Source organism: Plectropomus leopardus, chromosome 9, assembly GCF_026936395.1.
Source record: "Plectropomus leopardus strain MGB_pleo_1.0 chromosome 9, ASM2693639v1, whole genome shotgun sequence".
NCBI classification, from domain to species: Eukaryota; Metazoa; Chordata; class Actinopteri; order Perciformes; family Serranidae; genus Plectropomus; species Plectropomus leopardus.
Genome location: NC_142184.1, coordinates 25,589,490 through 25,611,785, shown reverse-complemented (window position 1 = coordinate 25,611,785; position 22,296 = coordinate 25,589,490). Strand labels below are relative to the sequence as shown.

General features: G+C 39.1%; 2 protein-coding genes across 2 annotated transcripts; both read right to left on the bottom strand.

Annotated features, from left to right (window-relative positions):
• Positions 1-928: 928 nt before the first annotated feature.
• On the bottom strand, positions 929-14,072 carry LOC121947535 (serine hydroxymethyltransferase, mitochondrial-like). Its single transcript, XM_042492617.2, has 12 exons — positions 14,025-14,072; positions 12,780-12,974; positions 8,833-8,912; positions 7,616-7,816; positions 6,458-6,539; positions 6,179-6,301; positions 5,741-5,880; positions 3,841-4,003; positions 3,546-3,645; positions 2,920-3,075; positions 2,529-2,636; positions 929-1,955 (listed from the first exon to the last, which is right to left on the bottom strand). Exons 1-12 carry the CDS (start codon positions 14,055-14,057, stop codon positions 1,828-1,830), a joined length of 1,509 nt encoding a protein of 502 aa, XP_042348551.2. The 5' UTR covers positions 14,058-14,072; the 3' UTR covers positions 929-1,827.
• Positions 14,073-14,076: 4 nt separating this feature from the next.
• LOC121947479 (neurexophilin-2-like) lies at positions 14,077-21,595 on the bottom strand. Its single transcript, XM_042492550.2, has 2 exons — positions 21,411-21,595; positions 14,077-16,085 (listed from the first exon to the last, which is right to left on the bottom strand). Exons 1-2 carry the CDS (start codon positions 21,495-21,497, stop codon positions 15,237-15,239), a joined length of 936 nt encoding a protein of 311 aa, XP_042348484.2. The 5' UTR covers positions 21,498-21,595; the 3' UTR covers positions 14,077-15,236.
• Positions 21,596-22,296: the final 701 nt, after the last annotated feature.

Below are 22,296 nucleotides of genomic sequence, written 5' to 3'. Positions count from 1 at the left end.
ATGTCTCCTCTTCTGTTCCTGATAAATGCCAATTAGTAATGGAAGGAAAAGTGTTTTTACAAAATAGTATGAGTTCACAGTGAAGTTGACCCATTGACACGTTTGGGACAAATTTTAGAAAACTTCCTCAAGGTGTTCTTGAGATACTATGTTTACAAGAATAAGATGGACGCAAGTTTACAGTGACCCTGACCACTCACCACTATTTTCTATTCGTTCATCCTTGACTGAAAGTGGACGTTTGTGCCAAATTATAAGAAATGACCTAAAGGTAAAGGTGCTCCTGAGATATAGAGAGAATGGGATGGACAGATGGATGGACACAGACAACCAAAAAACAGAATGCTTCTGTCTTCATCTACTGCGAGCGCAGAGGCATAAAAATGGCATCAAAGGAAGCAGGAACTTGTACGAATGGCTAAGTGAAAGTAATCTTACCTTGGCCAGCTGCTGTTTGTTTAAAACACTCACATTCTGAATATTGGTCTTCATGTAAAGAAGTTACATTTGATTGCATGAAACAATTTGTCACAGCAGCTGCCCAGTGGACATAAGAAGTCCACATTGGACAAACAAGGCATCTGAAGCTCAGTGAAAAGATATCAACTGGTTACATCCAATGTTTTTTCAGGTTGTAAAGCTCTGACTTTTGCCTTGTCACTGTTTAAAGATCATCTTTTATTTTATTTTTCTGGACAGTTCCCTGAAGCTGACAGTGAGAGTAAAAGGCCAGAGGAAATGCCAGGAGCTTAACACAGATCAGTGTTTATAATCTCTGCAGAATCTCCTCCCTCCTTCGACTATAAACAAAAATCATCTGTCTTTCTAACATATGCATGTGCATCAAATGACAGCAGATCTTCATGAGACCAAAGAAAGTGACCACAGAGCTTATGAAATGTTAGAAAATTCAACAACCATGCAAACATGGAGGATCAGCTTTTATTGCAATAAGGATCTACACTACATATATTGTACAATCTAAAATGTAGTTTATGCTGTTTAACAGTTCCCCTTTTGGTTTGTGGTTTTGTGGATGACCTTCTTGGCTTAAAGTAGGAAACAACGGTCTGAGAAGTGGAAAACGTATAGAACAAGTGCAGCAGCTGTTAAAGCATTAACTGCAAAATAACGTACATTACTGTGCAACACTGTGAACAATAAAGCATTGCTTTCTGGCAGAAAATAGGTTCAAACATAATTTCCCAAAGTCGTTAGGTTGTCATATTGTAATAGATTGTTCCACTAAATGGGCTACAGATACACTGAAATCTGCTTATGTGATATATTTCTGAAAATTACAGCAGTATACGAACCTTTAATAAATGGTTTATAATGCACTATAATGTAAGCAGATATAAAGACATTTTTAAGCTTTAATTGGCAAATATTATTTGTCATTTTATATTTTTACAACTTTGTTTTACTATAACATCATAATCTGTTTAAGTAGTAGTCTCCTTATATAGATGCATCACATGAAAAGTTGTAGTTCCTGACAAATACATGAATAAAAACTTACAGTATATCTGTATTATCTGGCATTTTGTATTATATGACTTTATTGATCAAGCTTTGATTCATCATATTACAGTTTTAATGTTATGTGGCAAATATAAAGTCATTAGCTGAATATAGAAATGTGACTGTGACTGCTGCTGCTGCAAACTGATTAAACAAGTTTCAGCTGACGTGAACTTGACAGTGTTTAAAACAATGCTCTATTTCATGGTAACATTATCAAATGACTATTGCATTGCAGGAGTAATAAAGGTAATATCCATGATGTGGTGAGGAAATTGCCTGCTGCTCTGTGTGTGGTGTTAATCAGTGGTCAGTAAATCCAGGCATGGGGAAGGGTCTGGCGAATAGCTCCACCCGCTGGCGGAGCTCTGCGATGCGAGAGACTGTGGCTGGGTCCTCCAGCAGGAAAGACTTAAAGCTGGCCAGATTTCCTGTTGGAAGAAAAAGAAATCAAAAACAAGTTTAATGATTTAATTTTATAAATGTGTCTGAAAATATCTTCTTGTGCTGTAAAAGAATATTTTTCGTAAATATGTCTCTTAAAAACCCATTTATTAGGGACCGTACAAAACTTACTTGGGTTGGGTTGAACATTGTGTTTTCTATTATTTTGTCCACCCCATGAGGCTATGCTAAATAACAGAAACACCTCTATATTTAATGGAATACAATTCAGTAGCACCACAAACTACATCCCACAAACACCTCTCAAAAAACTATGATTTGTTGCAGGACTGTCATATTCTTCATTAGATTCAGCTAGGTGTGCCTAATAAACTGGCAACAAAGTGTATATTTGTAAAAATATGAATTTGTACAATATTGCTACTATTGAAAACTTTTAAAAATGTTATCTTTGTCACGCATCATTGTATCATTTTTGACCACATTATCACTAGTTCACATTGGTCATAAAGCATTAGAAAGCCTTCTCAATAAACAATATGTCACTATCAGTAGTATCTATCACTATTTCAAACCCCAAACTCTTCCTCCTTTCTCACCAGTCTTCTTCTTCACATCCAGTGCGATCTGAATCCCTTCATCAATAAAGTCCACAACCTTTTCAAAGTCTGCCTCCTTGAACTGTCTGGAGGTCAGAGCCGGAGTACCTGTGAGAAACAATATTATTTTTAAATGTTAGTGTGAGGTGAAGAGAGACACATGCTGACAGGTTGACTGACAGGTCAGTGGACATACAGACAAATATGCAGACAGACAAAAGCAAACACATGACACAGACAGACACACAGATGGAGAAGAAAGAGTCCAGTATCATACAGGCAGGAAGACTGACTGACAGCTTTGTGCCCAAGCACAAATGCAGCTCTGCGTCAACAAAAATCAGGAAACCAAAAATACTGTACAAACTTTAAAACTAATAATTTTGAGTACCGAGCCTGAGTCCTCCTGGAGTGAGAGCGCTTTTGTCTCCGGGACAGGTGTTTTTGTTTGCAGTGATGGACACAAGCTCCAGGACCCTCTCAGCTCGAGCCCCGTCCATCCCGCGAGGTCGAAGGTCAACTAAGACCAAGTGGTTGTCTGTTCCACCTGAGAGGAGGGGGAGGAAGAGGAGGAGGGATTTACTGGTTTTGTTTGTCTTAAGGTGAAATTAAATTCAGCTCAGCTCAGGGGAAAATGCGTCTGACGGTATGATAAATTGCCTTCACTCTCAACTCAAACCTTCCTGCAGACAATGATAAAGTTATCATCACTTTACCCTTAATATTGGCTTTTTTCCCTCCATTCAACTGTCAAGCAAAAGTTACGTGAACTTTTCCAAAGTCATCAAAACAGAATGCAAATGAGGTTGGAGTAAATAAAGAAGCAACCCAAAAGCCGTTGCATCAGGTACTTCCGAGTAGTAGAAATGCATTATTACTTTAAATATTAAATCTGTTTCCATAATCAGTGAAAAATAACTCTGAATTGTAAACAAACTTCCTATGCATATGTGTGGGGGGGGTTATGATAAAATATGAATCTTTATCCTAAAAAGCAGACCTCAGTTCCCTCAGTACCTGACACCAGGGTGTAGCCTTTCTTCAGCAGAGCATTAGCCATGCACTTGGCATTCAGCAGCACTTGAGCAATGTACTGTTTGAACATGGGAGTGGAAGCCTGCAGAGACAGAAATGATGCTGCGTAACAAGAAAGACCGTATCAGGACACTCCAGATGACTTGCATGGTTTATACATGAGCTGCTGAAATTAAGCTGGTGTTAAAAACGTTCTGTGGAGCGCTTCCCCAAAGGATTTTCTCTCTCATTTGCTTTTGCGGACCATTGTTGAATACTAATGATTAATGTTCTGGACCTGTTTGAGTGCGACGGCCACCCCTGCAATGGCGTGATTGTGAGGTCCTCCCTGAAGTGACGGGAACACAGCAAAGTTCACCCTGTCCTGGAGGTCATAGGTCACCTCCCGTCCTTTCTTATCCACAGACCGCACACCTTTCCGGTAGAAGATCAGCCCAGCCCTGCAGAGTGGACAGAGAAAACTCAACTCAACTTGAAATGTCCCTTTAAAAATTCTCTGTTGACAATTACAGTACAATCCTACTTATTATGTGTATGTTAAATTGTACTATACAAAACCATACAGTTTACAGTCACACCATGTCAAATTGTTATATTCCAAAAAAAAAAAATCTGTATTTTTTTCAGTTATTATAAAGGTCCAGTGTGTAGGATTTAGTGGCATCTAGTGGTAAGGCTGCAGAACAGAAACTTCTCCCGTGTGCCAAGTGTGTAGGAGAACTTTGAAGGCTGACGCACAATGTGAATGCCCTATCCAGAGTCAGTCAATGTTTGATTTGTCATTTCCGGGCCACTGTGGAAACAACATAGAAAACTCCATGGAAAATTACCTGCTCCGTTTGTAGATATAAACGACTCAATCTAAGGTGACGAAAACACAAAGATTCTCAGTTTCAGGTGATTACAAATGAATGAAAACATATTTTATGAATACTGTCAGGTGCGTCGTAGTGAAGGGAAAAATGGGACTGATTGCCTGGGGCAACAACAAGAGGGGGGCCCTCAAGAAGCATGCAATGAAGTTTGATTTTATTTGCAATTTTGTATTTATTAATTTTATTAGAAATTTTGTTTAGTAATTAGTGCCAAAATTTAATTAAAATTGGCTAAATAAATTATGCGAAAGACTGAACTTTTTTATAAAAGTTATTGTCATGATCATGGGTTTTGTTATATTGTGGACTTTGTTTTGGGGTTTTCTGTTATGTTTTCTTGTTACTCCTGTTCTGTTTCCTGTTTTATTTTGTAGTGTCACTCCTCGTGTGTCATGTCTGGTTTTACTTCCCATCTTTGTGTGTTTTCCTTGCTTAGTTTAACCTCTTTTATCAGACTCATTCGTCCTTCCTTGTTAGAGTCTTACCTGCACACCTGTTCTGTTTTAGTCTTGTTTGCTTCACCCTTGTGTTCCCTGCTGCTCCTTCGATTATCAGCCAATCCCTGTGTTTCCCTACTTTCCGAGTGTCCACCTACCCCAGCTGTGTGTCGTTCTCCTGATTAGCCCTCTGTGTATGTATACCTGTGTGTTCCTCATCACTTTGTCCATTATTCCTGCTGTGATCCTGCCTGATTATCCTCCCTGCTGTTTCCATTGTGTTTTGCTCCTGTCTTCACCTGTGTTCTTCCTAATGATTCTGGTTTCAGTTTGTTTTTTGATTTATATTTTCTTTTGTACACTGGGTTTTTGGTAACCTGTTTGTTTTTTAGACATCATTATCAGCATTAAATGCTCACTTTTCATTTGCACAACTGTCTGCTTTTTTTTCTGCATTTGGAGCTACATCTAACCTCACCTTGATAGTTATAGTGGGAGCAATGTGAGGGCCCTCTCACCCCTTAAAGGTGCAAAATGATTTAGTACACCCTTATTCTAGGATTTGTCTCTAAACTTAAGCTAAAGCCAAGTGAGTGACTTATTTTGCTGCTTAAAAAAAGAAGGAAAGAAAATGGAAAGGCAGCAAACTTATTTTGTGAAAAAAAAGAAAAAAAATCAAAAGGTGCGTGAATGAAGAGAGGAATGGCAGGGGGCTGCAGACTTTACATAGAGCCCAGAATGTGGTGCTAAATCCCTGAGAATAGATCCCTCTAAATCCTACAAACTGAATCTTAAATATCTTGACCTGACCACCTATTCAACACCAAGTGAAAAAATCATTCCCACACAACATCCAGGCCCTTACCTTGCTCCACGCAGGGACTTATGGGTAGTGGAGGTGACCAGGTCAGCGTGCTGGAAAGGAGAGGGAACAGCTCCTGCTGCTACCAGGCCGCTGATGTGAGCCATGTCTGCCAGCAGGTAGGCATTAAGCTCTACACACAGCTGAAACAGTTAGACACATTTGACATTAGACACATTCATTATCATCATTCTTTTGAATTGTTTTCTCTTTTTGAGTTCATATGTATATATATATATGTATATATATGTGTGTGTGTGTGTGTGTGTGTGTGTGGATATTTCTTAGGCTTTTTTGCCTTTATCAGAAAGTACAGTGATAAACATGAAAGAGGCTGCAAGTTGGACATGAGCATGTAGGCTTCAGAGTTCTCAGCCTATATTGGGCACACTGTCTACCAGGGGACCCCCCAAGTGGACATCATTTCGACAAAAGAGGTACCTTCTTCATGCGAGAATAGTCGATGAGGCGAGCATAGGCACTGGTTCCTGCTATGATGAGTCTGGGTCGGAAGAGTCGGGCCGTCTTCTCCAGCTGGTCGTAATCTATCAGACCTGTTTTGGGCTGAGGTAATACAGGAGGATAGAGGATAGAGACACACATGATAGTTAAAAGTGAGTACCTTGTAATTTGTTTTTTAAAGATGAAGTAACCGTTTTCTCTGCAATTGTGGTTTACAACATAATTTCTATTTACAAAAAGTCTACCCAAATTACTCACATCTAGCTTGTAAGGCATCGATTCAAAGTAGATGGAGGTGGCTGAGATTCTCTTGGTGTCTGTCATGTAGCCGTGAGTAAGGCTGAAATGAATCAGAGTAAAACATTTCAAAGGCAGTTACATTTCACTAGAGTGCGCATCCCAGAAGTTCATCGAGTTCTTCTGCAGCATTGTGAACTTATTCTGACCTTTTAAGATCCATATTTCTCTTCCATGTGACCAGTATTATTTATCTAATAAAACATGCATATCCTCGAAACTGACTTCAGATGTCTTGATGCTTCAAACACCTTCTTCCCGCTGGCTCCTTCCTTTGATCTACAGATTCTCTTTAGTTGCTGCTTCTTGTACATTTGTGTATTTATTTACTATTAACTCATCTGGTCATGTAACGACTTGATCTTCGGTACATTATATTATACTTGTGAGAAGTAAAATGCTGTTTCATGTTGTTATTTTGTGCCCCTGGGTGTATTTTTTTCAACAATCCATTATTATATGCTAAATATATGAAACATTTCTATACATTTATATTAAATTTCAACCCTTCAAAGTCACTCTGCCTTCACCAACTCCCAGCCAGCCATTATATAAGTGTCTGGCATATAAAAGTTGCAGGTCTGCATTCATCTTTAAGCTAACTAGCGCCTGCAGCAGTAATATGACTCAGACGTGCATTTGAGTGTCAGTTTGGAAAAATAATTGTTTACATTTCCCACACTTCTGTGGTTGTAGTTAAAAATATATTCATTTCAAAGAGGGTGGTATAATGTGACAACTCCAGACCGTGTGACTAACATTTTGTCATTTACATTAATTCCTCTTGATGTTAAGTCCCATAAAAACATCCAATATCGTACAGGAAAATGTCAGAACCACTCAGGCAAAATCTCACAACATTTCATGGCACATTTAACAAAACTGTAGCAACTCATATCATAATAACTGTCAGATAATGTCAATAACATGTCTACCTAAATGCATTGAAGAACAGTGATGGCACAGCATTACATAATTACTTTTTGCCCAGAAATTAAGTCTTATTATAATTCATGTAACATCTTGTAAGAATGTGAGTTATTACATTAGTCAGTGTTAACATACACTTCACTTTAGAGTGCTGTTTATGTCACAAAAGCTCTATACATGTTCACTCACTGTCCTCCGTCAGGCAGATCCAGGCCCATAATGCGGTCATGAGGCTTCAATACAGATGTGTAGGCTGCAAAATTAGCGGGGGATCCGGAGTATGGCTGGACATTGATGCCCCAGAGATTTGGGTCCAAACCGAAGGCATTAAGCGCTCGCTTCTGACACAGCAGCTCAATCTGGTCTACAATCTCTGCTCCTCCATAGTACCTGAGAGAGACAAAAAGCATTGATTTCAAAGTGTCACATCTTATTGTATTGTATCATTTTGTATCGTTTTGTTGTGTATCACATCACATCTCATCGAATTGCACTGCACTGTATCGCACCACACTGCATCATATCACATCACATTATATTGCATCGCATCATGTGGCTTCGTATTGCATAGCACATTTGGGTTCAATTATGGCACTTTGGAAATAGTAGTTGTCACTCACTCCACACAGACTCAGACCTGCATATACCTAAACCTGTGCATATAGACCTAGCTTACACAAAGTAGCTAACTAATGCTAATTAGCAGGAATGTTTAAGTGATGGTAGGCAACAGCACAGTCCCATCAGTTAGGGGCCTGTTTGTGTTAGTGGAACCAAATACACAATTAATTAACAAATCATAGGCTTGTAGAACTGTTATATAAAAACAATGTATTGCATATTGCTTAAGTATTGTATAGTTTCATTTTGTATCTCATCATATTGTACTGTTACATGATGTATATCGTTACATATTGCATCATTATGTATTGTTATGTAATGTATCATTATGTATTGTATCGTTGCATGATGTATCAATATATATTGTATCACTACATAATGTATTGTTCTATCTTCACATATTGTATCTCTAAATACTGTGTCATTACATATTGGATTGTTAAGTATTGTGTTGTTACATTTTGAATTGCTGTATATTGTATTGTTACATATTATTTTGTCATGTATTGTGACCATATGGGATTTGGGATTAATTCATGTTGTAATGTCACGTTTTGTATTGTTACATTTTGTATCGCATCTGTATTTTATTGTATAATAGTCTATTATGTTGTGAGGTACTGTAATGTCTTACGCTGAATTGCATCATATACTTTCCAGTCTGGGAGTAAAATTGCCATTACAATAAATTTCACAAAATCATACAGTTGGTCTTCTAAAACATTTAAAAGTTTTGTTATAATTGCAACAATATATTTTGGAAAGTGCACTGGCCATGCGGTTACCTTTGTCCTGGGTATCCCTCAGAGTATTTGTTGTTCAGACAGGAGCCCTGGGCCTCGAGCGCTGCACGGCTGCAGAAGTTCTGACAGGACAAACAAGCACAGTGTCAAAATCCACAGCCACACACGGTCCTTTAAAAAAAAAAAGTGTATATATTCAGAACACTGTCACCATCCAAATATAACCTTTATTTACCTGGAGAGGGGTGACTGAACACCCCATGCTCTTTTATTTTTAGCAGAGCCCAGCTACACAGTAAAGCCACAGTCCAAACTTGACTCCAATATGCAATTTAGTTCAACTACAAGCATTTCTCTTTTAAATACCTATTATAAAAACAATAAGACAAGTCCTACAGTCAAAAAAGGACAATACAATCTATTTAAATCTGTGGAATGTGTTGCGCAAATCTTACAAAAGGTTAATCACAGCCTTTCCTGGAAGCTTCAAAACTGAAATAAATCATATTATCTAAAAATATTTAAGTATTAGAGGTGCCGTAGTCAAATTAAAAGATGAATAAAGAGGAATCTAACTAATACTGAATCCCTGTGGGGTTCAGCACAGTGTCAAATCTCCCAAAGACACTTGAGAGTCAGAGGAGCGATGGAGCTGCAGAAAAGGAAATGAATGTAAATGAATTTTTCTTCCTGTCTCAGTCCCTTTTTTTCTCCCACCCTCACTTCTGCTCATCTTCTCTCTCTCTCTCCTTCCCTCTCTCTCTCTCTCTCTCTCTCTCTGGCCTCCTCAGCCGCCCCCTCTGCCTTGTTATTATACTAAACCTGTCACTGCTCAGGGATCCCTCAATCATTCCACTGGGATTTCAAACCAGTCCCTTATGTGACACAAAACTCTCTCTATAACATTTCAAAACACTATCTTGACACACACACACACACACATACACACATACACACACACACACACACACACAAGATCGCCCCTCCTCTCCTGTCTCAACTTAAAATGTGGAGATCAATGGCAGAAATCAGTGAGAGAACCTAATGGGATCACTTGGCTGTGTTCCTAAATAAGAAGAAGAGAAAAAAAAACAGTGGCTCTCCACTGGGAGTCAGCCTGCAGCAGCGACTGACTGACAGCACAGGAAGATGAAAATCTTTCAGATGTCATTGTGACTGATAGTGCTGTGGATTCATAATTGCTAGAGAATAGAAGAATGAAAGCCTCTTTCTTTTCCCACAGCTTCCACTTAGATGGAATCAGTGACTTGCGAGGTGAAAAATGCGAAGGAAACTCTCTGAAGAAAACAGTTAAATTCTAGAAACTACATCTCTAGTGACTTGCGGTTATTCTGCCAAAGGAGGCTCCTCTGCAGTTTAAGCTGTTCTTCTGGCTTTCTGTCTAACATAGTGCAGTCGTTAACGCCTCTGTCTACAGGAAATTGCAAAGGATAATTAGCAACATCTTCTCATCGCCTTTATTCACAGTTTGAACAGCTGCTATCCTGCAGAAAAGACAAGCATGATTTTGAGACAAACATGCTTCACACCAAACTCCATGCAGATAATGAAGTGCATCTTGTTGACTCACTGATTAGCCATTATACACATCCTGTACTGTGATAATTGCCCAGATGATCTTCACATGTAAATATATAAATTGACTGTGAATATTTGTCGAATACAATTTTTGTAGGGAAAATAAACAGCAAAGAGTTTCCAAACGCCATCATGCTAACCTTTATTTCACCAAAATTTAGCATGACTCTATGTTGTAGTCAAGACCATTAAATGCGAGACCAAGCCATGACCAAAACTTTGAGGGGGTGAGACCAAATCAAGAGGTCAAAAAATTAACGAGGCAGGGTGGGTTCCACACTGCATGACACCATTTACAATAAAACGTGGAACATACACACCATAGGTACTCCTCAAATTGAGCTGAAAGATCCACATTCCCATAAAAGCAGCCAGAGAAAACAAATGAAGATTCATCTCCATTCATCTCATTTATTGCCTTATATTGTATATAATGGATGTGTGAAGGTATACAGTAAGCTTACCAGGAGAAACGTCTTGATCAACTAGTCTAAAGAGGTCAATTTTTATTGAAATTGGGAGGAAATTTTACTTTTTTTATGAGCAAACAAATACAAAGAAACGATTAAGAGCTGAAATCAATTTACTCACCTTTATTCAACACTTGCTTTTGCACAGGCAGTTTAGTGATTACGCCTCATTTGAGGTCTTGACCAGTCTTGTGATAGATAGTCCTCTCGCGCAAATGTGGTCAATTCCAAGACGAGACAGAAAACTTCTTAAAATGGTCTTGAGACTTATCTCCAGACCAAACACGAGTACTTTTTCATCACTTTCCGCCCATTTATTGATAATGATTGATTAAAAAATGTGGATTTGGGGGGCATGAACTTCTTTCGCCTGATGAAGGGGGGCTTGAAAAAGTCTATGAATGTATGTTCATAGACTGACTCGACCACTTTGCTGTCTGATTTGAAATCATACTCTAGCACATCCTCATTTATTTTTAGATTTAACAATCTGAAGCAAGTCAAAGGAAATTCACCTCAGAAAGAAATACACATGCTAAATAAATATACATTAAATATATTTTGACTTTTTGAAATGCTGTACACAAAACCCTGTATGAGTTTATGTGTCAAAACACACCTGTTGTTCCTCTAACAGTTTCACACCCTGATCCTATGTGTGATGTAAGATACTGAACAAACATTTGAACAGTAGCTTCTGATCCCTACCAGCCTGGTGGATATGGGTCATCACTGTTTACAGTCAACCTGCAGTTTCTGGGAAAGTTACTCAGGGTTAAGCAGCCACTATCTGTTATAAGAATATAGTACCAGGCTACACACATTGTTATGGACAAAATTTCAAAACTTTTCAATGACCTTTCAAGGACCCTTTATATATGTTTTGTTATTGTTGCACTTGCCCACAGTTTTTCAAACACATCAGATTCAAACTCTATTCATACATAATTTTAGGTAGCTGGCATATATGAAGGGAGAGAGAACAGAAAAACGAACGCAAAGGGACAACATATGTGACGGTTAACAAAAGTCACAGATTGACACATATTAAAGTGATGTTACTTCAACATAATTATTACGTTACCTGAAAGGATATCCACGAAAAATTACTGTAACAATTTCATTACACACAATAGATTTCCATGACTTTTCCAAAACGTTCAATAATTTTTACTAATTTCAGGACTTTTCCAGGCTTGGAAAATGTGACTTTGAAATTCCATGATTTTTCCAGGTTCATATTAGTAAACATACATAATGGAAAACTAGAGTTACCATTTAAAGGTTTTATCCCTCGGAACACCAGTCAAGTTACACATCAAGTTTACATCCATGTCTGTGAAAATACGGATGCTTCACACACATCTCCCCCTCAACAGCAGAGAAAATCTATACAAATGAGCACATTTCAAGATTAATGTCACTGGTTCAAATGCCTCCCCTTCTGTTCCTAAGATATGTTGTTGAATAATGACCAGAAAAGTGTTTTGCCGAACATTATGATGTCACAGTTAAGTTAACAAATTGACCTATGAACTTTTGAATACAACATGCCATCACATCATCATTATATCCTATTAGAAATCTGTGTGAAATTCTGTCATAGTTAGCATATGAATTCTTGAGTCATGGCCAAAAACATGTTTTGTGAGGTCAAAGTGACCTTTAACCTTTGAACACCAAATTCCAATCAGTACATCCTTAAGTCCAAGTGGATGTTTGTGACAATTTTTAAGAAATTCAATCAAGGATTTCTTGAGATATCCTGTTCATGAGAATGAGAAAAAGACGACCAGTGACTCTACATTTAACTAAGCTTACTAAGTAATCTCATCAAGCGTTAGTAATACATTAGTAGTTTTATAATGAGCGTGCATGTGAATCAAACAGATCATATAACACTCTGTCTCTCCTCTTTACCTCTGATGCAATGAGCTCCAGTCCCCGACACTGCCTGTCCTTCTCCTGCTGCAGGAGACTCCACATCTCTGGGTCATCCTGCGCCAGACTCTCCTGTCCCGTCCACCCACCGGTGCCGCTGAGGCCTCGCCTGCATGACTCCGCTGTGATCTGCCCCTCACGGCCCAAACATCCTGAAACCCTGAAGAAGAGGGGCTGCAAGAGTAGTGGATGGACACACAACATTATCATTTCATTCAACAACTACATGTCCACTTCTTAAACAATAGTTTTAAAAAATCTGTGTTTGGTGTGGACCCTGGAGAAATGGTATTTCTTACTGTTCTATTTAATAACCCAGTGTAGTAAATAAAACTTTCATGAGGATTTGATGCAACTCTCTGTAGTGCTATAGACTGTCTGTGCAGAGTTAAAGTTTCTGAGGTGTTCTTTTTTGTTTTTGTTTTCCAAGATTGCTCCTTTGGTGTCTTTTGAAAACCTCAGGAAGAGTGAGCCTGTGCAGAAACACTTTCATCACTTAAAATTATAATACTTTGCACAGGGGGTTTGGAAACAAGGGAGTTAGAATAATGTGTCTTTTGATGTTCTAAACAATCCACTAAATGAAAGGCAGTGAAAAAAACAAACGTGTTATTCAGTGGAGCAGTTACAGAAAACCGTGGACATGAAAACAGTAACGTGGGCTGGCCACACACGCAGTGACTTATTTATCAGGGTCTTGTTTGTTGAAGGCAGCTTGTAGCTGCATGATAGTTGCGTAACTACGTGTTACTTTGGCCTAATAGAGAGATTACTGTTCAAGCATAAACATATGTTGAAGCAAGTCTCCTTTCATCTTTTGTGTTCATAATGTTTTCCAAGCCTTGAGTAAATTAAGTCTTGCATAAAGCGCGCAGTGTACAGTCAACTTCCCTTCAAATATAGAAATTCTGGGAAAAGCAGTAGCGCCCTTTTTGCTTTTGTCGACTTGAGATAATTACAGTTATCACACAAACACAGTGACATTTATGTAACTGGACTGACAAATAGAAAGTTGAACACAATGTGCATCCTCAATTCATGCATTTCTCTCATGGTTGAGGTGACCTGGATTGACAAACTGACCTAGATTGCAGTAATAAGTGATTTAGTTACAACTGCTCTTAGGAGGTGAGGTGAGGTGAGTAGCATAGATACTCTTGCAGATGCAAGAGTATCTATGCTACGTTTACAAAAATAAAGACATTGTTTAACAGATGTACTCACCCGTAATGTTTGCCGTAATGACAGAGAAAGCATGTCTGTGACAGGTGAGGCCTGGGAACACAGAAAACTTTCCGAGGTGCAAAGGGTGAAAGTAAAATCAGTTCTGGAGGAAAGCCAAGGACATGCGTACTTTGTGTCACTGATAAAAGTGACGGCAACAATAAATCATCTGTTTCATCTCACTCTGTATCAGTTCTTTGGAGAAGAAACATCTAATCAGTCACTGTACAATGAACAAGCAAGGAATTCATTTTATAGGAAAAAAGCACTTGAAGTCCGGATTTCAAAAACTGCAGATCATTCAGTCTTTGACTAAAGATGTGTCTATTTTGTATTATTGATGAGCTTTCAGATAGTGACTATTAAATAATGGATTTCAAGTCTTGACTTTGATCAATACATATTCAAACAAAAAAATCACTAGACACAAAGTAATATCATGGATCAAGTCATTGTTTGTTTTTGTTTCTCCCAAAACGATGTGGAGCTTTCGGCGGATGAGTTCAGGTCATAGACTGAATAAATAACGGATGTAGCTACCCTGACAGCATCCATTGATTTATGGACTGCCGTTTTGAAGCCTTGAGTTTGACATTTTGGTCGTCGCCATCTTCGTCTTTTAGAACCAGAAGTGACCATATTTGAACAGGAGGCTGGCACCGTGGAGGAGCGAAGAGTGGATCTGACTGAGAAGCTGAGGACACCGTCAGGACAGCCCGTCCCTCAAATAGCCCTGCCCATTAAATATGTGTAGCTTTAAGTATTAATAAAATGTAAACTGATAAATTATTGAAAAAATCACCCCGTGTACAATTGTAATGGATGCTGAAATTAGCTATAGTGACAAAAACTTTTTCTTTTTTTTTGTGGACCAGGCTATAAACATGTTTATTATGCTGTACAGTTTGGCATTTTTACATGGGGACTGACTCTGTTTTGGAGCCAGCCTCAAGTGGCCATATGATGAACTGTAGTTTTTAGCATTTCCGCAGATGGCTCCATTTTTCAGTTCAGAGGTTGCCGCTTGATTCAGGCAACACAAAGCTCACATTATAAATCTTCATCTCACTAAGATATTAACACAAGTTTACTCACTGACATGTTGTCTTCAACAGCATATAAAAAAACAGTCAATCTTGAACCTATTTTGAAAACTGAACACGTGATGTTGAAAGATGTATGACAAGTCAGTGTTTGATTCCTCAGAATCTGTCATCCGAAGTGCTGCTGGTTCTGCTCGGTCTGAAAGTTGTGATCTGGACAGACTTTCTGCACCAGCCTGTAATCGGTGCCGGTGAAGGCGATGAAGATGCATATAACCTTAAAGGGTTTGGCGCAGATCCAGGCTGCCTGGGACTGGGTGTTTTCTGAGTAGCAGGTCTGCCCCGGGTCATACATGCAGGGCTTGGTCTTCTTGGACCGGTTGGTTCTTTGGTACTCGATGCGGCAGTTGAGTTCACTCACCATCATCATGTCCTGCTGCTGCTTCTGCTGGTCTGGAGAAGTGGAGCTGGTAGACTGAGGTGGGCTCTGGAACTGGGATGTCAGATCTGGAACCAGGACTGAGTTTTTGGTGTGATCGCTCGGAGCCACTGGATCTAAAACCTCCCATCCTACAGCTTTGGAAGGTGGGACGATGCTGACAGATATGTTCCCCAGACGGGATGAGTTGTGGCGGAAGTAGACACTGAATGTGCCGTTGATGTGGTCCACGATTTTCCCCGTCACCAAGAGGCTAAATTTCATTGTTTTCACATTGAAGTAAAAATCACCCCAACCTAGGAATTTCTTGCCCTTTATGGATGTTTTTGCGGGAGGTTTGGATTTAGGAGGAGGGCGGTACAGATACTGGTCTAGGGCTTGGGAGAAGTTCTGAGGCCATCCATACGGGCCGAGAGAGCCATAAGCAGGTGTTTTTTGTTTGGTGGAGATGATCTGTAAGTCTTTGAAGATATGTTTAACTTTCAAAGCAGCTCCCACAGTGTCTCCTGTGCCTCCTTTCTCCTCTCTCCATTGCTGGCTCTGAAAGTCCAAGTCCAAGGGCTTGGCTGTTTCTTGGACCTGTGGAGAACAAAATGTAAATTAACATTTTCTTGCATACCTTTAACACATAGTTTTGCAAATTGTTTTGTTTTTATCTTTACATACGAAGACATTTGTTTTTGCTGTAACTTAAACACAATGGAGATGAAGGTGCGTTGTTTGTGGTGCTAGTTTGTGGAACTATACTCTGCCAAAGTGGCTATTTTTTAAAAAACCCTGGCAGGTTTTTTGGTCTATCCAGAGGAACAGGAACACTGTTTCTGGGGTGACGTGTTGCTGTTGACTTTCTATGCTGTTAAAACACCACAAAAAAAAACTCACTATTGTTTTGGGATGGATGCTGATATCTCAGGAATAAATATCTCACAACTCAGGCAAATAAGACCTAACCTCTTTACATAACCAGGCAGTAGTAAGTGAAAATAATATATATATATTTTTTTTAAATAATTATTGCTGTTGTTATTTTGGCGAACCAAGTCAGTGTTTGATTTGTCCATTCTGGGCTACTGTAGAGGAACATAGTGAACTGTGTGGAAAAGGACCCACTTCGTATGTAGATATTAAGGGCTCATTTAAAGGTAACGAAAACACAACTATTCTTGTTTTCAGCTGATTCTAAACTAATGAAAACACAGTTGTAAATATTATATTCCATTTCTGTCAACAGATGCCTCTAAATCTTGCACACTGGATCTTTGAAGGACAGAATAAAGGACCAGACGCACTAAACCATGATCAAAGAGCTATTGGTGACAAGGGCAAACTTTTACACTGCCTCATGTTGCATGTGTCTCCCCCAAAAAGTAGCACTTAACCACACGACAAAGACTTCAACCAACAGCCAACTAGCATATATGTTTTGTCCCTGCCTAAATACAAATAGAGATATGGATACAGATACAGATACAAACACAAATACAAATACAGAGGCACACATTCGTTTTTGTCTCACATCTCAAGTTTGTTTCAGTCTCACGTCCTCTTGACTTTTGTTTGCTTTACTCACTTCTGTTTATCTTCTCGTGTGCTGAGCTGAACTGCAGATGTAAGTGATTGCATTCACCGAGGGGCTGCCGTCTCAGATGCCAATTCAACATGCTGAATCAGCAAAAAGAGCCAACAAAGGCTGACTAGTGCTAACGCTGCACGACACACCACAAAAACTTTGGTGACAGACACTCACAGACGGCCTGACATTGACCAATGGCCAACCTTCAGCTTGGTGTGTCAGGGCCTTTAAAGGAAAAGTGGACCTCATGTTTTGGTAAAAAGTGAAATCCACTTCATCTGTATATGTGCAATTCATCTTTTATCATCTTGCTTTTCTATGGTACCATTATTCTTGGTCCAGTTTCATTCCAATAGTAGACAACAAAAGCAGGACACTTGATAATTGGTTTACAGTTTTAAAGGTTTGCCAGGAATTTCTGATGGGCCTCATTCAAATCACAGACACATATAATTTCTATTATTCATTTGAACAGAGTGTGGCGTCTGTGTCGACTTGAAACCAAGAGAGTTCATAGAGGGGCCAGATACAACCTCAGTGGTAATGGTTAATGGCCTGTAAGATAAACTCTGAGAACAACACTATGGCTGTCTTTATATCATTCCACATTCTTTAGAAGTACTTTTTTACTTGTAGATTGTTTTGAGAAGTTCATTCATAATAAATAACAGCTCTGTGGGAGAAGAACTCTTTAGTCAACAGCTGCCAACTCCAAATACAATAAATACAGTATCACAGGAATCTGTTTTGTGTCGAATGAGAGAGAGGAACAACCAGAACGACCGCAAATGAAGGACAGTTTCACTGTAGCAACATCACGAGGCAGCAGAAGATCGATTAAAATAATTATGCTCTGATGTCCTCTGAATGAGAACGACTTGAATGTGATCAATAGGTCAGCTACTTCAGGCAAGGACTACAGTGATGAGGAGCATGACCACATTCACACACACGCTCACATTCATGTTGCCATTAACACATTTTAATTTGGCCATCCTCCGTCACGCTCTCCCTCGCTCCCTTGTTAAAACTCTCAATCCTGTTTTCAATGCGACCTTGATGACAGACTGAATCTATGGGCTTATTAATCAATAAGAGACAGAAACAACAACCAGGTCACTGCTGAAGAAACCACAGAGAATCAATAAAATAATATATACTGTACATGTAAATGTATATTATGTATGAAAAGGCTAAAAATTTGCAAACTGTAGCACCATCCTCTCTATACTGAGCTCCCCCTGTGCTTTCTTAACTGTCTTAAAATCCTTCTTCTTCCTTTTCACCTTTCTCCTCCTCATCATCATCTTAAATATCCCAGTTTCCATTCTTACATTGATTTGGATTACTTGAAATTAATAGGGGATTAAGTTTTTACCCAGATTCACCTTGTCAGGTTATTATTTCATACGAAGAGCAGTTCATGTTTTATTCACTTAGTGTAGCTGTCATTGCATTTCTCTATTGTCACACACATCCTCCTCCTTCTTGTTACCATCCCTCATATTTCTGTACAAACACTGTCTGAAGGTTTCTCAATACTATGTATTCATTGCTATAAGACAGTAGAATACACCTATAAAACACAAAAGCATGCTTAACTCCTGACTATTCCTCTCAATTAAACAATAACACTGCCTAAAGAAGTGAAAGTGCATGTTCACATTGATGAAACAGCAGATAATGAGCCAGGCAGCCACCTGCTCTTGTGTTGATTAAAAAGCTCAAACCCCAATAACTTCAGCCATTAATGAAGCTGTTAATGTAGATGATATTTTTGAGATTCACTGCACAATTGACATGCAGGGCTCCCATATGTTTGAATATAACAAGTGTGAAGACACAATCATAAAATACCAACAAAAATCGCTTAGTAAAGTGTAAAAACTAATGAGGAGTCGGGAGAATACAAGCGTCAAAGACTTTATTTTCTCTGGTTACACACTTCCAGTTTAAAGTGGAAGTGTGGATGCAAGAGTCAAAGTTTTTTGTGTCTCATTAAAGTAGGACTGGGCTATATGGAAAAACATCACAATGTTTTTCACGGAATACCTTGATATTGATAATGTGACAGTATTGTAGGGTGTACTATTTCACAAAACATTTACACCAGTGTTGTAGTTAAGACCACCTGAAGACCAGCGTTTATCACGACCGCGATAAGACAATGACTTACGGATTGAGACCAAGTCAAGACCAAAACCGGTGGCAGTCCCACAGTGCATGATATGTAAACCACAGGCACTCCTTAAATTGATCCGAAAGACCCACATTCCCATAAAATCACTCATGGAAAACATTTATTTGTGTCTTTTATTGCCATTTAAGTACATATATATGTGTATGTACAAGTGTGCAGTGAGAAATGTCTTGATAAAACAATCAAAATGCATTGCAGAAGTGAATTTTATGTGTGGCAGTTAACCTTTGTGTTCTATGACCAAAAAGGTACAAACACTAAGGAGCTGAAATCAATTTATTCAATACTCCTTTCTCCCACAGGCAATGTCTTTGCAGTTTTGAAATAAAATCCAGAGTCCTCTCCGAATGAGCCTGAGACAAGACCAAGCAAAAATGCAGTTGAGTCCAAGTCCGAGTCTGAGACGAGACTTTCAGAAAGTGGTCTTGAGACCAAGACTGATGTAAAGTACAACACTAATTTTGATGAGATTTTTGATGCTTGTTCATGAAATAATAAATATAAAAAGAGCAACAACAGTCTTGTAAGTTATAAAAAAATTACACTACTGTACTGTACTGCAGTCATTAAAACCAAGAAATAATAACACATGCAATATTATGATATCCAAAATCTAAGACAATATCTTGTCTCATATCAATTTATTGATATAACATTGATATGCTGATACGAGCCCTTCTCTTTAATGCTGAGACAAAGTTGGGCCAAAAGTTTTGTGCACTCGTTTAGGAATTGATTTTCATTTTCATCATAATGTGTCGAAGGCAGGCAGAGGTTTACTGCTATTCTCCCCCAGATTTCTGAATAAACAGCTCCAAGGATATCATTATTTCTCAACAACAAGTGGGATTCACATCACCCTGAGCACCCCGGCCCTGTATGCCAATCTTTGTCTTCTCCTGTAACCAAGTGAGCTCCAGCTGTGCCTATTGTTACAAGCCCAGATCTCCAGCTATGTGCTGTTCTCACCTACCCTAATTGGAGCCCACTGTGTGACAGCCGTGTCATTGGCTCTGTGTCAAGATGCCAGCACAGTGACTGCATGCTAGAGTGGATGCACGCGCAACACCTGTGCAAAGGCACCTGCAGAGGCACAAAAACTGAGAAACGGGAGAGCTGTAGCCTAATTGCATTTTAAGGAAACTGAGAATATTTTTGCCATCGGCTCAAAGGATCCTTAATGTGAGCGTTGGGTTTTTCCACGACTTAAACCAACAACAACAACAAAAATGAAATGACAATGTTTCTTTAGCCCTGAGGGGATAAAACTTTTTTAAACTGACAATGGCTGCACAATCATTTAGTTCAACTAGTAAAGCACAAAATTATGTTGCTCTGAAGTTTTAACCTGACAACTTCAGTGTTAAAAATACAGATGTTGCAGTCGGCTGTTCAATGAAATTAAAAACAAGAGAGACTATTTTATTACAGTTATGCCTGAAAGAGAATAACAAACCCCCAGACTGGAACAAATTAAGATTTTGAGGATGGAGCAGACCCATTGTGGCTGAAGTTCACCCTCTAATAGAGGGGTTAACTTTGATCAAGTCCCAAGACAGTCTCTACTGAGACAAAGTCTTTAATTCAGAGTTCAAATGTAGAAAAACAAATCACATCTAAACAAAAGACCTGCGCAAAAAAATTAACTGGCTGAGTAAAAAAACATGTGGCAAACTTTTCACTGGAACATTTTTAAGATTTTTAAGTCAAGTCTCAAACTTGTTAAAACTACCATGAAACTGATTTTATTTTTGGATACAAATGATTTCTTTCTGTCTTTTATCAACAGAACAGTTTCAAATCTTTGTGAAATCATTGATGCTGATTGGTTATTTATGGATTCCCTTTATCATACAATCATGCAAATTCACGAATTAAGACAAAATAAATTAATTTAAAAAACAGCTAAAAAAAAAAAAAAAAAGAACAGTGCTTGATTTCGCAGCAATGCTGCAATATGATGAACGGTGAGTGAACTTAAAGTGAGGGAATTTGAAATGAACCACAAATGACATTCATCTGCATAAAAATAACAATTTCTGGGTTCCAGTTTAAAAACACCTTGCGTTAATAATGAGCAACACAACCTCGGCAGCAGAGCACAAAGCGACTGTTAGCTGATCACACTCACCGCTGAAGGGAGAAGCCACAGACAGGTGATGGCAAAGTTCAAACACAGCGCCCTCATTTTGCAGCAACAGCAGTAACGTTTCTCCATGCAGAGAACCGGAGCGTCTCGGAGGCAATCTGCCCGGCTGAGTAAGTGGTGATTTACTGAGTTAAAGCTTACACTCACTTCAAAAGTAGCGAAGACACTCCGCAGTGAGAGACTCGAAAATCCCCTAGATGTGGAGTGAATACTCGGCTCAGTGCCCCCCACCCCCCCAACACACAACTCCCTCTCTCTCCATCTTTCCTACCTCCCTCTACCCCTCCACACACACACACACACACACACACACACACAACTTCATTTCACATGACCAAAAATTAAAATAAAGCAACTGCCCTCGGGGAGGAAAATTGTGCTCAGTAAGAATTAATCAAGGGAGAATAATACGAATTTGTAGCAGGCTAATTGGTAATGATTGTAATAGAAACAATGTCACACTAAATATTCACACACACACACACACACACACACACACACACACACACACACACGCACACATACAGTCCTCCCTGCTCAATTCCACCACCTGGCCGGCCCTTATTAAGACTCATCAACCCGGGGAAAGGCGCTCTCAGGCGGGCACAGTTTGACAGCCCTCCCCGCTGTCCCCGCATACTGTAGCCACGGGGAGGCTGACAAAATGACAAGGGCTCACACCGGGAAATGTAAAAATCACTGACAAGTCTGGTGAGATTCTGCCACCGCCTCAGCCTATCAGCGGAATTTCAAGCCAACAAATCACTGCAAATACGAAGCAACCAGACAAGTAGCCTATTCTTTAAAAAAAAAGAGCCTGTGTAAATACAGAAACAGATTAAATTTCTAGCTCTCCCATATTCAAGGC

Coding starts and splice junctions, on each gene's coding strand:
- LOC121947535 (XM_042492617.2), bottom strand. CDS start 14,057: ATGCTTTCTCTGTCATTACGGCAAACATTACGG. Junction 12,975..14,024: donor CATTACGGCAAACATTACGG/GTGAGTACATCT, acceptor CTACTCTTGCAG/CCCCTCTTCTTCAGGGTTTC. Junction 1,956..2,528: donor GGATGTGAAGAAGAAGACTG/GTGAGAAAGGAG, acceptor TTCTTCCAACAG/GAAATCTGGCCAGCTTTAAG.
- LOC121947479 (XM_042492550.2), bottom strand. CDS start 21,497: ATGGAGAAACGTTACTGCTGTTGCTGCAAAATGAGGGCGCTGTGTTTG. Junction 16,086..21,410: donor TGTGGCTTCTCCCTTCAGCG/GTGAGTGTGATC, acceptor TGTTCTCCACAG/GTCCAAGAAACAGCCAAGCC.